Raw genomic sequence first — 14,200 nt, 5'->3', positions numbered from 1 at the left:
TAGATGTCTCATCTTGTACCAAGAATCATTTCCACCCCTAAAATTCCTCTTACCTAAGACTGTACATGCGTGATTACTCTCTTACATCACTAACATTTGTTCTCAGCTCCAGAAGAAATCACAAGGTTTTGGTCAGAGCAAACCCGTGAACAGCAAAGTTCCCTGGCTTACCTTTCAAACAGTGAAGCTTGCTAAATAGGACAGTTTAAAATGAACGAATGTTTTACCTCCGAGCAGCACAGCTTAAAATTGTTAGCTCAGATCACAAAAAGTAAACTGAAGCTTTAGCCACATTCTGGTAAGATTTCAAAGCCATTTAATAATCTACAAATATATACATATGTCTTTTTCAGCTAAGCTGAACAAACTTCTGAAAAAGCTGAAAGCAATCAGTCTTAACAGTGTCCCTTGTGTTGCATACACTATTTTGTACAAGGAACGAAACAGCTTCCTGTGTCTTTATCAATTGTTCTAACAAATGACCTATGGCTACAGAATTTGACCCACAACAATTTAACAATTACAGTATTTTCATCAAAGGAGAGTTCTGAGATTTTCGAGATATTAACATTGCCTAATATTTCAAGTATATCAACTGGCTTTGAAAGCCCTGGGTAAAACACTGCTCCCATGGAAGCTTTAAACATGACATGGTCAGAGAGTTCTACAAAAGAAAATGAAATATTTTTCATTTGAACATTTGCATGTTAAGCATTTAAACTGCTGTGAAGAGTTTAGATACAAGACTTTCCAAGAGCTGTTCATTTCCAATTGACTATATCAAATCATGACATTTAACAATACAAAAGCCTTCTAATTTCTGTCCCAGTAAAGGCTGACAAATAGCGTCAACAGCATCTGCTGAAAATTTACACTTTACAAGCATGCTACTCACCCACACAGTCTCTCATAAGTCATCTATTTTCTACTGGGAAAATTCACCCAGAATAATTTTCAATGCAACAATTTAAGGATGCCTACTGCAACATCTGGAAAAGGCTATATAAAGAATACAGAGCATGTACATACATAAATATTTATTTATGTATCCTTCAAACTAGAAAGTTTCAGGCTACCAACACCACAAAAACATCTGAGTATTTTCATCATCACTCAAGAATATCTTTAAAGGTGCCTGCTTTCCTGGATACATGAACCATTTAGTCAACATCTATTAAACGCTAAGTTTCATATAAGGAAAGCACCACACAGAAGTCAGATATGAAAGGTCAGACCGAAGATCTATTTAGCCAAGCTACCTGTCTAACAGCAGTCGATTCAGGAGCAGTGAGAGTAAAACAACACTGCACTCTGACAGCTTCCCTCTGCCAGCGTTTTAGGGACTTCCTCCCACAAACTGCATCCAGAATGCAGTCTTTACCACTCCGCAATTCACTTTTTTCTTCTGCTAGTTTGTCTAATCACATTTCAAACTAATTTGCGTTCAAGATATCCCCTGACAATGGAGTCTCGCTATAATTATACACTAGATAACAATGGAGTCTCACAATATAATTACACATTACAGGAAAGCATCCTTCAGCTACCACCTCAGTAATTTCATAACGCACCACCCATAGTAGCCTTCCCACCTCCAGTATCATACTGGCTGCAGAGACTTGCCCAGTATTGTTTCCCAAAGACTGCTCCCCCGCTGAGCCACCCCTCTGACTTACTGTATTGCCGCTTTACTGCATGAAAAGCTGGGAGCACATCCACACTGAACCACACAATGTGTTGCCTAGTTATGTTAATTGAACAGGAACAGTTTCACTGGGGTTTAGCCGTTAAAAAAAAATTATTTGCATACACAAAGCATCTCAACTTTCTTACTGTTCATGGCAGGATCCCAGGGCTATGTTTCGCCATTCCCAAGTAGTCCAGGTTAATTCTGACATCTAGAACAAGGTTCAGGAAGAGAAAAAAAATTGTCACATACGTTTGCACACTATTATTCACTGTAGATGTTATTTTAAAGAACTGCAGGGTACAGCATCTCCAACAGAGTTAACTATTGGCTTCTGCAGCTCTTTGAGCTCTATCTCCACTGTGAGTGGAAAATTGGATAGCATCTTGCCTGGAGGGAAAGTTCACATAACTCACTACAAGTCTGTGGCATCCTGCTCTTTTCCATGTATACAGAGTATTTCATACACAATTCTCAAGACCACAGCTTCAAATAAAAATCGATTTCAACAATAGTCCAGAAGAAAAAAAAGTCAGAGCTAATTTTTGCTTTTAAGCTACTCAGACAGTCTCTCTGCATCTCAGAAGTAGAGCCACCATTTTATGTAAATCACTAAATGCATACAAGTCACAGGAGGTACAGAAGTCCTAACAGAAGTAACACCTTGCATCATGATACTAAGCCAAGCATGCTTTCCATAAACTCACCCCACAATTGTTATCACAGCAGGAAGCTATCTGGCTGGGCTTGCAAAAAAAGCACCAGTCACAACAGAGTTGAAATAGCACAAAGTTACAGCAAAAGGTTTCACAGCCATTTGGAAGTCATCTTACTGGCCAGAATGAACAACTGGAGAGCAGGATTTGGGAGGAGACACTGCTTTTCTTTTTAATGCTGAAAAGATAGCACGTCCAATTGAAAAGGAAAAAAGCAGCCAGTTACCCCAAAATGCAAAGAGCAATTAGCAGTATTGTCATTTGCAATGGCAGTCATTTTTTTTATTCATTCTAACATAAAGCAGAGTGAGGAAATGCTGGCAACAATGCTGACGGCTTTTGGTTCCTCTGCGTTTCCTCTCAGAAAAGAAAAAAACTGAAACATTAAACTTGGCAACTCATATTCTCACATTCAGTTAGCACCAATAAGCGAGGGTCACTTCTATAATTCAATGAATGAACAATATTTTTTCAATTACAAGCCCTTGCCAACTTGAAGTTATCCATCCAGTTAAAACAATAAAACAATACTAACAACAAAATCACATAGGAAACCGCAAGTTAACCAATAGTAACAGATAAGAAGCACCATGGGACATTCAAATTTCTTAACCAAAACAAAGAAGTTACCTGAAGATTAGAGAGGCTATTGCAGTCTTATTTCATGAAGCTTTCTTCCTTTTGGTATTTCTCCTTGAAATGCGTCAAATTATTTTCCTTTTTATATATGCACATCTATGCATGGCAGCCATCAGAAAGACCCATGTTCCAGAATTAAAATATTAATATGTCAGGAATGACACACACAATTCATCAGAAAGCCTCACAGGTCGTTTTGGTGAAGAAAGGCAGAAAGACAAGAAGTCAGAAAGTAGTTTCTGGTGGCAAGACGCCCTCTAAAACCAGGAGTAAGATCTAGGCTTCTCACCATCCCCTATCAGAGCATTTTCCATAACCTGCGTCTCTGCAAAGCCGTGTCAGGCTCCTCCAGTGACACACACAAGCATTACAGTGGAGGGCCTTATGAAAGGCTCTCAATGAAAATCTCAAACAATGTCAGACTTGTTAGACACATCTGGGATGGCACTGAAACAATAAAGTCAATACAAAGATAGCATTTTTTCCTCGAACCCACTCATTTTTTCCTCCTCCCATTTCTTTTTCCACCATTAATTATTCTTGCCTCCATGTTCGGGACTGAAGTGTTGCCATGCAACCTCCTCTCTTGCACATTCGCGTTTTCTGGCCCAACTCCCTCCTACCATTAATTTTACTAATGAATAAACAATTTGAACTAGTAACGGGAGCTGGTTATAACCATAATGTGGACTTTTCTGTATGCACACGGGGAAGACAGGACACTTGCACAGCAACCCCACACCAGGTGCCACAGCACCCGCCAGCCTGGCAGCACTGTCGGAAGAGTGCTAGCACTACTGCCATCCCTGCATCCCCATAAACCATGTCTAAATTTAACTACTACTACTTTCACTCCACACCAGCAGATCACTACAGCCTAACCAGAAAATATACTCATTCCCTGCGAGGATGATGAGCTGGGATTCTCTTACTTCACCTGTAATCGCAGGGTTATTTGCAGTGGAGAAGCCACATGTCTGCCTGTCGAGCAGCCTTTTAGCTTGTGAACCTCTGCCCTGGGTTTGGATCTCCTCCTCTAGATACAGCTGTGCCGTGGAAGAGCTCAGCACCCTCAGTTGCTTGTCCCTGCTCTCTGCCAGAAGGCTACCAGCTGAGCTGCTCTTAACTACTTTCTAACCTATTTACTCAGGACCAACCAATACAAAGAGTGATTATTTAGGCTGTTTAAACCACTCCAGCTTATTTTGGTTGGCATTCTGCAGAAGAACTCACATAATTGTCTAAGCTGCCAGAGGTAAGGTTTACAGCCCCCTTACTGAAATATTTTCCTCTTCTACAAACCAGGAACGATGGCCAACAGCAAAACCAGACAAGAAACCCCTGCCAGCATCCCAAAAGAAACTAGGGCTGTTGGCACACTTGTCATCACCCAAGGAATTAATTTTAAGAGAAGGGCAAGTCTTGCTTACATCTGCTTAGCTCTTTCTACGGAAGTAATTTCACCTAGCTCTCAGAGAAGACATGACTCGGAGCTCCAAAAGCAGGGACAGCCACACGAGCACCAACAGTAACACGGCATGCAAGCCTCTGCCCTTGAAGGAAGGCAAGAGATGCTGGTAAAATCCATCAAGTTGCCTTAAGGCTACAAGTTTTGAAAGAGAAAAATGCTACCACCACAGGCTAAAGTTAGACTACATGATTACTAAGACGTTGCCAACAATGTTAACCATTTTTTTTATTCCGTTGTACCCACCCCAGCCACAAACCCCGCAAAAATAACAGGTGGAAGAAAGATTACAGTAGCATAACAAGATTTGGGAACAGAAACTGACTTTTTGTTCTGTGCATGCGAGGCACTATCATACCAAGGTCTTGGTCAATCACTGTGACTCTTAAATGCCATCAGGTATACAGATCAGCAAGAGCATTAAGAAAAAAGATGAAAATTAAGGAATTGTGGTAGGAAAACAAAACCTCAGGGGTCTCTATCTTCTTGCTAAAAGGAGATGCTAGGGGACTTTTCCCATGGTCCATTTAGAGCCTCACAGCAAACTCCTCCACGTATTCAACCTTGCATTAAGATAAGCTACTAAACCATTCCTGAAAAAGATTAGCCTGCTTGCAAAGACATGGGCCAGTCTCTCTCATAGCAAGTGATACCACCAACATCACTAAGATAACTGGTTGACTTAATGACACTCCCACCAACTCCAAGATAGCCGGTAACATGATCATCTCATTACTACTCTCCTTAAAATACAAAACTCCCTGTTTGGACATTAAGGACAAAGTTTTCAGACTCGGGGAAAATATGGTACCAAGTCTCACCCGGGTTACGAAACTCCCCACACTAGCCCTTTTACCATTAAAGACATCAGTGTTTTATATTGCCCAAGTCTAATGATGAACAGAGACAGTGATGCTTACGCATTTGCTGTTACTCCTTCGTGACAAATCTAAGCAGCCACAAGAGACTGGTCTGATTTGCATAGCCGCTGAGGGAGCAACGTAAGGCAACTCGAGCAGTCTAGTAAATTCAGATTCAATATTGCTGAATTATCTAGATTTATCCTTTGATTCTTTTGTAGCTCAAGTGTTTAATACAACATTTTCAGTTTGAACATGTAAGTTTGCAAAGTCTTTAGTTTATATAAAATATATCTCATAGGGCATATACTCTGATGGAAATACTTTAATGCCACTGTATAAAAGCAAGCTTAGAACAGCAAACACAAGAGTCCAGCCTAAATTTCTAGATATAACAGCACTGCTAAATTACAAATTCAACATTAAAGAGAACAAAACTGGTTACATTCTGTTCCTGTTAAAAGCTTCCAACACAAACAGGCAATAAAATATAGTTGTTAAGTGACAGCAATACGACCACATATGTATTTTGTAACTTCTAGTGCTACTACTTAAAAAGTTACTAACTAGCAGTGAGCAGAAAGATGATCAGGGAGGGGAGGCGGGGGGGATAAACTATTAATACAAGTCTTCTACAACTCTGGCACCGTGGTGGATAATCAGCTTCTAAAAATATATATATATATAGAATACATGCCAATGTCTGTAGGATTCTAGTGCCACTCACGGCTTTCTTTAAATAACGGATGTGCTACTCACTTCCTCTGTTCTATTCAAAATCTGTGGGCAGCCATAAACTTGCCCAGAACCATGCCTGTTTCATAACACCAAAGCTACTTGAGAGTCAGACACTGAGAAGCCAAAAGTTGACAAGGCAGAAGAGCAACCCATTTATCCCTCTCAGCTTCTTTCGAGAGCCAGACAACATCTGTGAGCAGGAGGCAGGCCAGTGTTTTCATTCCTCCAGAACTGAGACAAAAGCTTTCCCCCCTACCTTACTGTAGTGCAGAATTCATGCTTTCATGTAAAGATTTTACTGAAAGCATGAATTTATGTGGATCATTCAGCTCCTACTCAGGTGGAAAGCTAGCTGGAGAACAGCAGTCCCAGGAACATCTCTTTAAAGGCATCTGGAAATACGACTAGTTTGAAGTGGGAGCACTGCCCCGGACCTGGTGCGTTGAGTTTGATGCTCCATCCCCAGCATCTGCTGGGAGAAGCAGTCCTGCTTTCTCTCCACTCACCTCCAGCCACATCATTCCTGCTTCTCCCTGTGACAGCAATAGCAAGGTGTAGCCACAGGGTGAGTTAGCAAACTGATAAAAATGTTACTGAGTGGGTTAGTTTCCCATGAGATAAGCAGCATGAAAGAAATCACTCTGCAATCACACAAGCATGAGCTCTGCCAAGGGAGCTCCAGCAGGAGATCGGGGCACAAGGTAGGACCACCCAGAGATGCATCAGATGAGGTACATGCAGCACCAAACTGCCTCCAAAGCCTTCAGCATCAGATTTTTCCCTCCAAGTGTGAATCTTCTGGTTAATTTTCAATCCATAACAGGTTTATGAGGAAGTTTAAAATTTAAAAGAAGTGTTTCACATTTATTTCTTATAAAATTATTTAAATATGTAGAAAATATACTACAACAATGTATAACAGAAACAGAGCTTCAACTTTAGAGAGCTGGGGTTTGTGCCAGTACAGTAAAAGCCTGCTGGATATTTCAGATCATCATCTTAACATACTGCTGGATATTTCACATTAGCATTATCAGATAAGGTCAGTTATTCAAAAGAATCACAGTTCCCACGATGCTAAATGAAATGCATGTGGAACACATTCAACTTTAAACTAGAACAGACCACTCACATGGAGATCCCAAAAAACAATCAGGAAAAAGGAACTGGGTTGAAATTCACATGTTTATCCTTGCTTTCTTTGACCTACAGGATTCCCTCTAATATTTAATCATTATCACTCATACACCTCAAAAATTCTGCTTTATTTTTTTCATGACATGGAACCTCACCTTCCTCATAACAACAGTTTTCACTTGACCAGATGGAGGTGTAATCAAGCTCGTTTACAATGTACCACCTTTTTCATTTGTCATGTTGCTAAATCCCAGTCTGCAATTTCTGAATGATACAGACTGATAAAACTGGCCCTCAGTTTATTTTTCTCACCAAGAATAAAGGAACTAAGTTCTTCCCTCGCTTCCCTGCAAAGACAGACATTTACATTCATAACAGGACAAACACATTGAGATGCTGAGCACTGCAATATCTGTTAAAACATTTACTTTAAGTCCTCAGAGCTAGGACAGGCACTCAAATCATCCCATCCCTGCTTTTAACCATGAGACCTGTGCAACACATTCCCACATGCTTTGTGCTGACTGTTTTTCTTCTAGCAAGGTGGAACAACTTAGACAGGACCTCCGTCCTAAAGCAGCTTATACCTCCCACCTTCAGGCAAATAAAGAGACTTCCGAGAGGCAGGACAAACAAGTATGTATGCCAGTAGGCAGAAGGAGCCAAAGGAAGGTGTCTGACATCATAGGTAAATAGTCCTGCTGCTTTGACTACTGACAACCAATTCTGCTTCTGGTCCCATCCACACCTGCACAAAAAAACATCAGCAGTTTTGCCCTGTCGATAGCCTTCCATGTGCACCACTGTCTGGGCACCCCTCCACACCAGGGTCCCTTGGAAAGGAACAGCAGAACACATAACCTGACAGTTCAAGTAGGCATGGGGCACCTGGCAGATTGATGCTCTTTAATATGGAAATGGAAAAAGGTTTTAAGTTTTCCCAAAATCTAAGCAACTACAAGTCAGGGCAAAAGCTCTGAGAACTTCTTTGAAAGCAAAACTTCTGTTCACAATCTATTTTCATTTCTACTTTCACCTGTACATAAGCTCTCTCATATTTTAAATATTTCATATTAAAGAAACCAAGCAGAACAGCTTTAAAAATGGAGAGTGTGTTGGCACTGCCAAACAAATCTCACACATTTCACAACCACAGAACACACCAGCAAGCAGCTGCATCAATCACAAAGAAGAAGTTAAAACAAAAGCCTCAAGAAATCATATGATCAGTGTCATTAGTATTTACAACAAAGCACTGTTTCCTCAAAATGAAACAAAATGACATATTTCTCACAGCAAGTTTAAAGCAAAAACACTGACAACACCAATCAGTAGCTGGTGCATTCTTAAAAAAATTAGTATGCCTGATTCACTTAAAAACAGCTTCTCAAAATAGGCATGGAAGACATCAAATGCATTATAGGCCACTGAACATGGGAAATCTTTCGAATTTTCCTACTGTTAGTCTTCTGAAACCCACAGGCCAATTAAAGGAGTCAGACTTAAATTTTGTCCCAGCTTGCAAGCTCCTCTTGGGTTCAAACAGATCCCTTCCTGCCTCATAATCCAGAAGATATCTTCAAGAAATCCATTTCTGAAACACTCCTGTCACCAATACCAAGTCACACATTGCAATTCCCTGTATCTCCCATCTCAATGCACTTAGGGCTTAGTTCCCTTGTCAGATCCTTCTGACACAGGATACAGGCTATCTGCGCTATATGGCATAGGCGCGCTTTCACCCCGAAACACTTACTGCTGTGTAAAACCCTTGGAGATGAAGTTTTATGAAAATAATTCAGATGAAATGAGCACATTTATCAATTATCCTGAATGCCCACTGAAAGCATGCCTTTCTTCCAGAGACTACTATCTAACATTGCTTAATTACTTCCTAGTTCTTCAAAGACACTTTGCTTAGGGATAGCAAATATACTAAGAAAAGTTTCTTCCACACTAGTGTGTTTAATTTATCCATAAAGCTCTAATCTCCCAGTTTTAAGAAACCTGTTGCATCACAAATAGTTAAAAAGAAAACCATAAAAATGTTTCCATCCAGTATTCTGACAATGCAATACAGCTGTGAGAATTAAAAAAAGCTGGAAGTAGAGAACCTTGAAAGGAAAGCAGAGCATATGTTGCCCCATCTATTTAAGCTTTTACCTCCCACGCACACTGACACCCATATACACTACGCCAGATCTGTGATAAAGGCATCTATCCCTGTGAACCTAACCTAGCCTGAGGCCACTGCAGTCAACTTTCATAAGCTATTAAGAGTCATTAAAAAAGTTTTGTACTATTGATACAGTGAAACAGCCAAACACCTAATACTCTCTCTGACGCCGCTAGCTCTTAAAACAAATGCTTCGTAATTGTTCAATTTTTGCCATAGTGCAGTTTCTCAGAAAGTTTTGCCAGCACAGATATACCAACTGAAAGAGTAAAGAAAAAAAAAGCCATGTACTAAGCATCACAGCTACTTCAGCGATATAACAACCATGAAAAAGCAGAGCATTTTTGACAGCTTTGCTTGTGGTGTTTGTGGCAGTGATATAGCAGTGCTAGCAGAAACACTCCTAGCAGAACACATTGCAAATTCATTTGGAGTCTCTACCAACATGTTTCTTTGTAGTAGTGTGAACTAATTATCCCTTTCTAATAGCTGGACCACACTAAGAACATATAGCCCTTGAGGTAACATCATTGGAACTTTTAATTCAGACAGCAGAGGTTATGCCTTTAGATCCAGACATCCTGGGCTTGATCACCACTGTCAAAGAAACATGCAAGTATCGTATTACACTGAGATACACTCAACATGAGACAGTTTGTTGATTTTTATTTTTTAAAGGAACTCCAACATTTTTCTCAGCTTGTTGCAAAACAAAAGAAAAACACACATTTAAGGTTACTAGAACTCAGGGGGAAAAAGCAAGGCTTTACTTTGTATGCTCAATCCCACGGTGCTTCTAGCCAGTTCACGTGCCAGCACAAGAGCCCCTTCTGCAGCAGCTACATTTCACTTCCCCTCTGAGCCCCCTTAGAGCTTAATGAAGGATTCATCATCAATCTCTCACACACTGCCTCTATAGCGATATCACCTGAACATTCTCCCTCTGCTGCACCCCGCTCAGCCCTGCTTTGAGCGAGCCACATGCTCACAGGCTGTTTGAGATGATCCCAGAGCTCATCATCTCCCCACAGACACACTGTCCTATCATTTACAGGACCACATGCAAACTGGATCAGGGAGTCTGTGCATGATCCTTTTTTTCTAGCTGGGCAAGTTCACTGATCTGCTTCATGCCTGGCATCACCAAAAGCTGTGTCAGTGACACCGCAAGTCACAGAATTCCCCAAGCCACCATTACTGCTACACGTTAGGTACAGTTGAACTGTGGCCTCAGATGACTTTCAGTTTAGTGAATCTTTTACAGAAGAGCAGAAGAAACTCTTTAAAATTTAAAAAAAAAAATGCTTGCTGGGGCAAAGTCACTTGAATTCATATTTGACACCTGGTGTCAAGCCAAGGCTCACTAGAAACAGTCTTGCTTCTTTGAAGCAGAGCAGCATGCTAATTTCTGCTGGCAGCTCACTACAATTTTTTGAACTTCAGAAGTGAAGGAAAATGTTTAGAAGCACAATTTTGAAAATCACAGAATCAAAGAGATCACAAGAAGTGCATTCAGGATAGCATTTAATCCTAGTTACTACCCAAACTTTTTTTTTTACTATCAACACTCTGCAGCGTATTCTAGTATTAAATGGGATTGCAGAACAGGCTTTACCATGAAATCAGAGAAGTGGAGAGACTGCCCTGAAGGTTCTTCATTAGCATTATCTCTATGTGTAGCTCACTGGGGAAAGAATAAGGAAGACTCCTCTGTGGCATTCTATTCAAATGTATGAGCCATATTTAAATGGGTAAGGGAGATATTTCTGATGCAGACTTCACAGCAGGTCCAAGTCAGCATCAGTTTCATTAACGCTCAGAACATCCAAGCTAAAGAGCCCTTTACCATACAAAACTGAAAAAGATGTGCACCTTGCATCTCCTGAATTATACAAAGGACCCGAGCCAAGACTCCCAGGGCTCTCAAGTTAATATCGGACTTTTCACGCGGAGGCGAAAAGTCCTGAACAGTACCTAGTAAAAACAGAGCTTGGCCTAAATTTTATGTGAACAGGGAGAAGAGGAAACCGGCAAGTTAATTACAACCTACAGTTACATCCCCATTTCTAATGGCTGCATCTCAGAACTAATCCCCAAAACTCCTTCCTGCCCCCAGACCTCAACCAGCCTATTTAGAGACCAGGGAACAATAAACACTGATGAGCAGAAAGGGTCGGGGGAAGGAAGAGAACGATTACAATGACTGCAAAACAATGCCTGGAAAAGGAGAGTTGAAGACACTTTTCAGAGAGGCACAAAGCGCACCAGCCCGGTCCCGAGCACACCGCCAGCTGTGACCCCCAGCCGGGTCAGTCCCGCCTTGTTCCCGGCCATTCCCACCCGGGACCCCCGTCCTGCAAGACCCCTGTGCCTGCCCTCGCTAACCTCCTCCTCCCCGACCGCCTCACGCCCCGCGGCGGCACGGCACGCTCTTGCTCCCCGCCTTGCGCACAGTGCACCCCTCCTTCTTCCCCCTCGCAGGGCACTCCCGACTGCAAGAGGGCACCCCCTCCTTGCCTCCCTCACAAACCGGGTCTCCCTCATTACAACACGCTGGCCCTCCCCTCGCAGACAGGCTACCCCCCCAGGCGCAACCGGGGCACCCCCGCCCCCTCCTGCACGGAGGGAGCCCCCCCGCTGCGAACAGCGCACCCCGCTGCGAGCGGCGCTCCCTTCCCCCGCAGAAAGGGGGCCCCCTCCCTGCCGCCCCGGCCCCGCGCTGCTCACAGAGGCCGGCCCCGCTCCCCCGTCCCCGGCCGGCCCGCGACCCCGGGCGGACAGGCCCCGCAGGACTCAGGGCCCCCGGCCCCACGGGGACGCGGCAGAACCGGAGAGCGTCCCCGCGCACCCCTCTCACCTGCGGGCTGCGGCTGCCCGGCCCCGGCCGCGGGCCCCGCTCCGGCGCGTTCCCAAAGTCGGGAGCGCGGCCCCGCTCCCCGCGCCCGCCCGCCGCCGCCTGGCCCCGCCTCCCCGCACCGCGCGTCACCGCCCGCGCCAACATGGCGGGCCGCCGGGCCTGTGCGCATGCGCCAAGCGGCTGCGGCGGGGGCTGGGGGCAACGCGCGGCAGGTGGGGCTAGATAAGTGGGCGTGTCTGGGGCGGGGGCGACGATGGTGAAAGGGGCGGGGTTAGAGGAAAGAGGCGTGGTCTCTGTGCCCGCGGGGCTGTGAGGGGGCGAGATGGATGGGTGGATGGGTGGATGGGTGGATGGGTGGATGGGTGGATGGATGGATGGATGGGTGGATGGATGGATGGGTGGATGGGTGGATGGATGGGTGGATGGGTGGATGGGTGGATGGATGGATGGGTGGATGGGTGGATGGATGGATGGATGGGTGGGTGGATGAATGGGTGGGTGGGTGGGTGGGTGGATGGGTGGATGGATGGGTGGATGGGTGGATGGGTGGATGGATGGGTGGGTGGATGGGTGGATGGGTGGATGGATGGGTGGGTGGATGGATGGGTGGATGGATGGGTGGGTGGATGGATGGATGGGTGGGTGGATGAATGGGTGGGTGGGTGGGTGGATGGATGGGTGGGTGGATGGGTGGATGGGTGGATGGGTGGATGGATGGGTGGGTGGATGGGTGGGTGGGTGGATGGATGGGTGGGTGGATGGATGGATGGGTGGGTAGATGAATGGGTGGATGGGTGGATGGGTGGATGGGTGGGTGGGTGGATGGATGGGTGGGTGGATGGGTGGATGGATGGGTGGGTGGATGGGTGGATGGGTGGGTGGATGGGTGGATGGATGGATGGGTGGGTGGATGGGTGGATGGGTGGGTGGATGGGTAGGTGGATGGGTGGATGGATGGGTGGATGGGTGGATGGATGGGTGGATGGGTGGGTGGATGGATGGATGGGTGGGTGGATGGGTGGATGGGTGGATGGATGGGTGGATGGATGGATGGGTGGGTGGATGGGTGGATGGGTGGGTGGATGGGTGGGTGGATGGGTGGATGGGTGGGTGGATGGGTGGATGGATGGGTGGGTGGATGGGTGGATGGGTGGGTGGGTGGATGGATGGGTGGATGGGTGGGTGGGTGGATGGGTGGATGGATGGGTGGATGGGTGGGTGGGTGGATGGATGGGTGGATGGATTGGTGGGTGGATGGATGGGTGGATGGGTGGGTGGGTGGATGGGTGGATGGGTGGGTGGGTGGATGGATGGGTGGATGGGTGGGTGGATGGAGGGATGGGTGGATGGATGGGTGGATGGATGGGTGGATGGATGGGTGGATGGATGGATGGGTGGGTGGATGGATGGGTGGATGGGTGGATGGGTGGATGGATGGGTGGATGGGTGGATGAGTGGATGGATGGGTGGATGGGTGGGTGGGTGGATGGGTGGATGGATGGGTGGATGGATGGGTGGATGGGTGGATGGGTGGATGGGTGGGTGGGTGGATGGGTGGATGGATGGATGGGTGGGTGGATGGGTGGATGGGTGGATGGATGGATGGATGGGTGGATGGATGGGTGGATGGGTGGATGGATGGGTGGATGGATGGGTGGACGGGTGGATGGGTGGATGGATGGGTGGACGGGTGGGTGGGTGGATGGGTGGATGGGTGGGTGGGTGGATGGGTGGATGGATGGATGGTGGGTGGGTGGATGGATGGGTGGATGGGTGGGTGGATGGATGGGTGGATGGATGATTGGATGGGTAGATGGGTGGATGGATGGGTGGATGGATGGGTGGATGGGTGGATGGGTGGATGGATGGGTGGATGGGTGGAGGGGCTGGGGCGCACAGGGGCAGGAGCTCTGCTTGTGAGG

At 45.4% G+C, this 14,200-nt stretch overlaps 1 protein-coding gene across 8 annotated transcripts in view; it reads right to left on the bottom strand.

The window, feature by feature from the left end:
• Positions 1–12,380, bottom strand: part of KLHL13 (kelch like family member 13) — a 93,279-nt gene extending 80,899 nt beyond the window's left edge. For 2 of the 8 annotated variants that reach the window (XM_072877068.1, XM_072877062.1), the window contains exons 1-2: positions 12,279–12,380; positions 1,834–1,898 (exon numbers count right to left, since the gene is read on the bottom strand). In XM_072877068.1, coding sequence (XP_072733169.1) covers positions 1,834–1,898 — 65 coding nt within the window. In that variant the 5' untranslated portion in view covers positions 12,279–12,380. Of the gene's footprint in view, positions 1–1,810; positions 1,899–12,278 lie in introns of those variants that run through there. The other 6 variants (XM_072877064.1, XM_072877069.1, XM_072877063.1 and 3 more) reach the window with 4 other exon arrangements.
• Between the last annotated feature and the right edge of the window lie 1,820 nt (positions 12,381–14,200).

This window comes from Ciconia boyciana, chromosome 12 (genome assembly GCF_034638445.1).
Source record: "Ciconia boyciana chromosome 12, ASM3463844v1, whole genome shotgun sequence".
In the NCBI taxonomy this organism is placed as follows: Eukaryota; Metazoa; Chordata; class Aves; order Ciconiiformes; family Ciconiidae; genus Ciconia; species Ciconia boyciana.
Note: the sequence above shows the minus strand (reverse complement) of the source record. Positions and strands in the feature narration are given on the sequence as shown.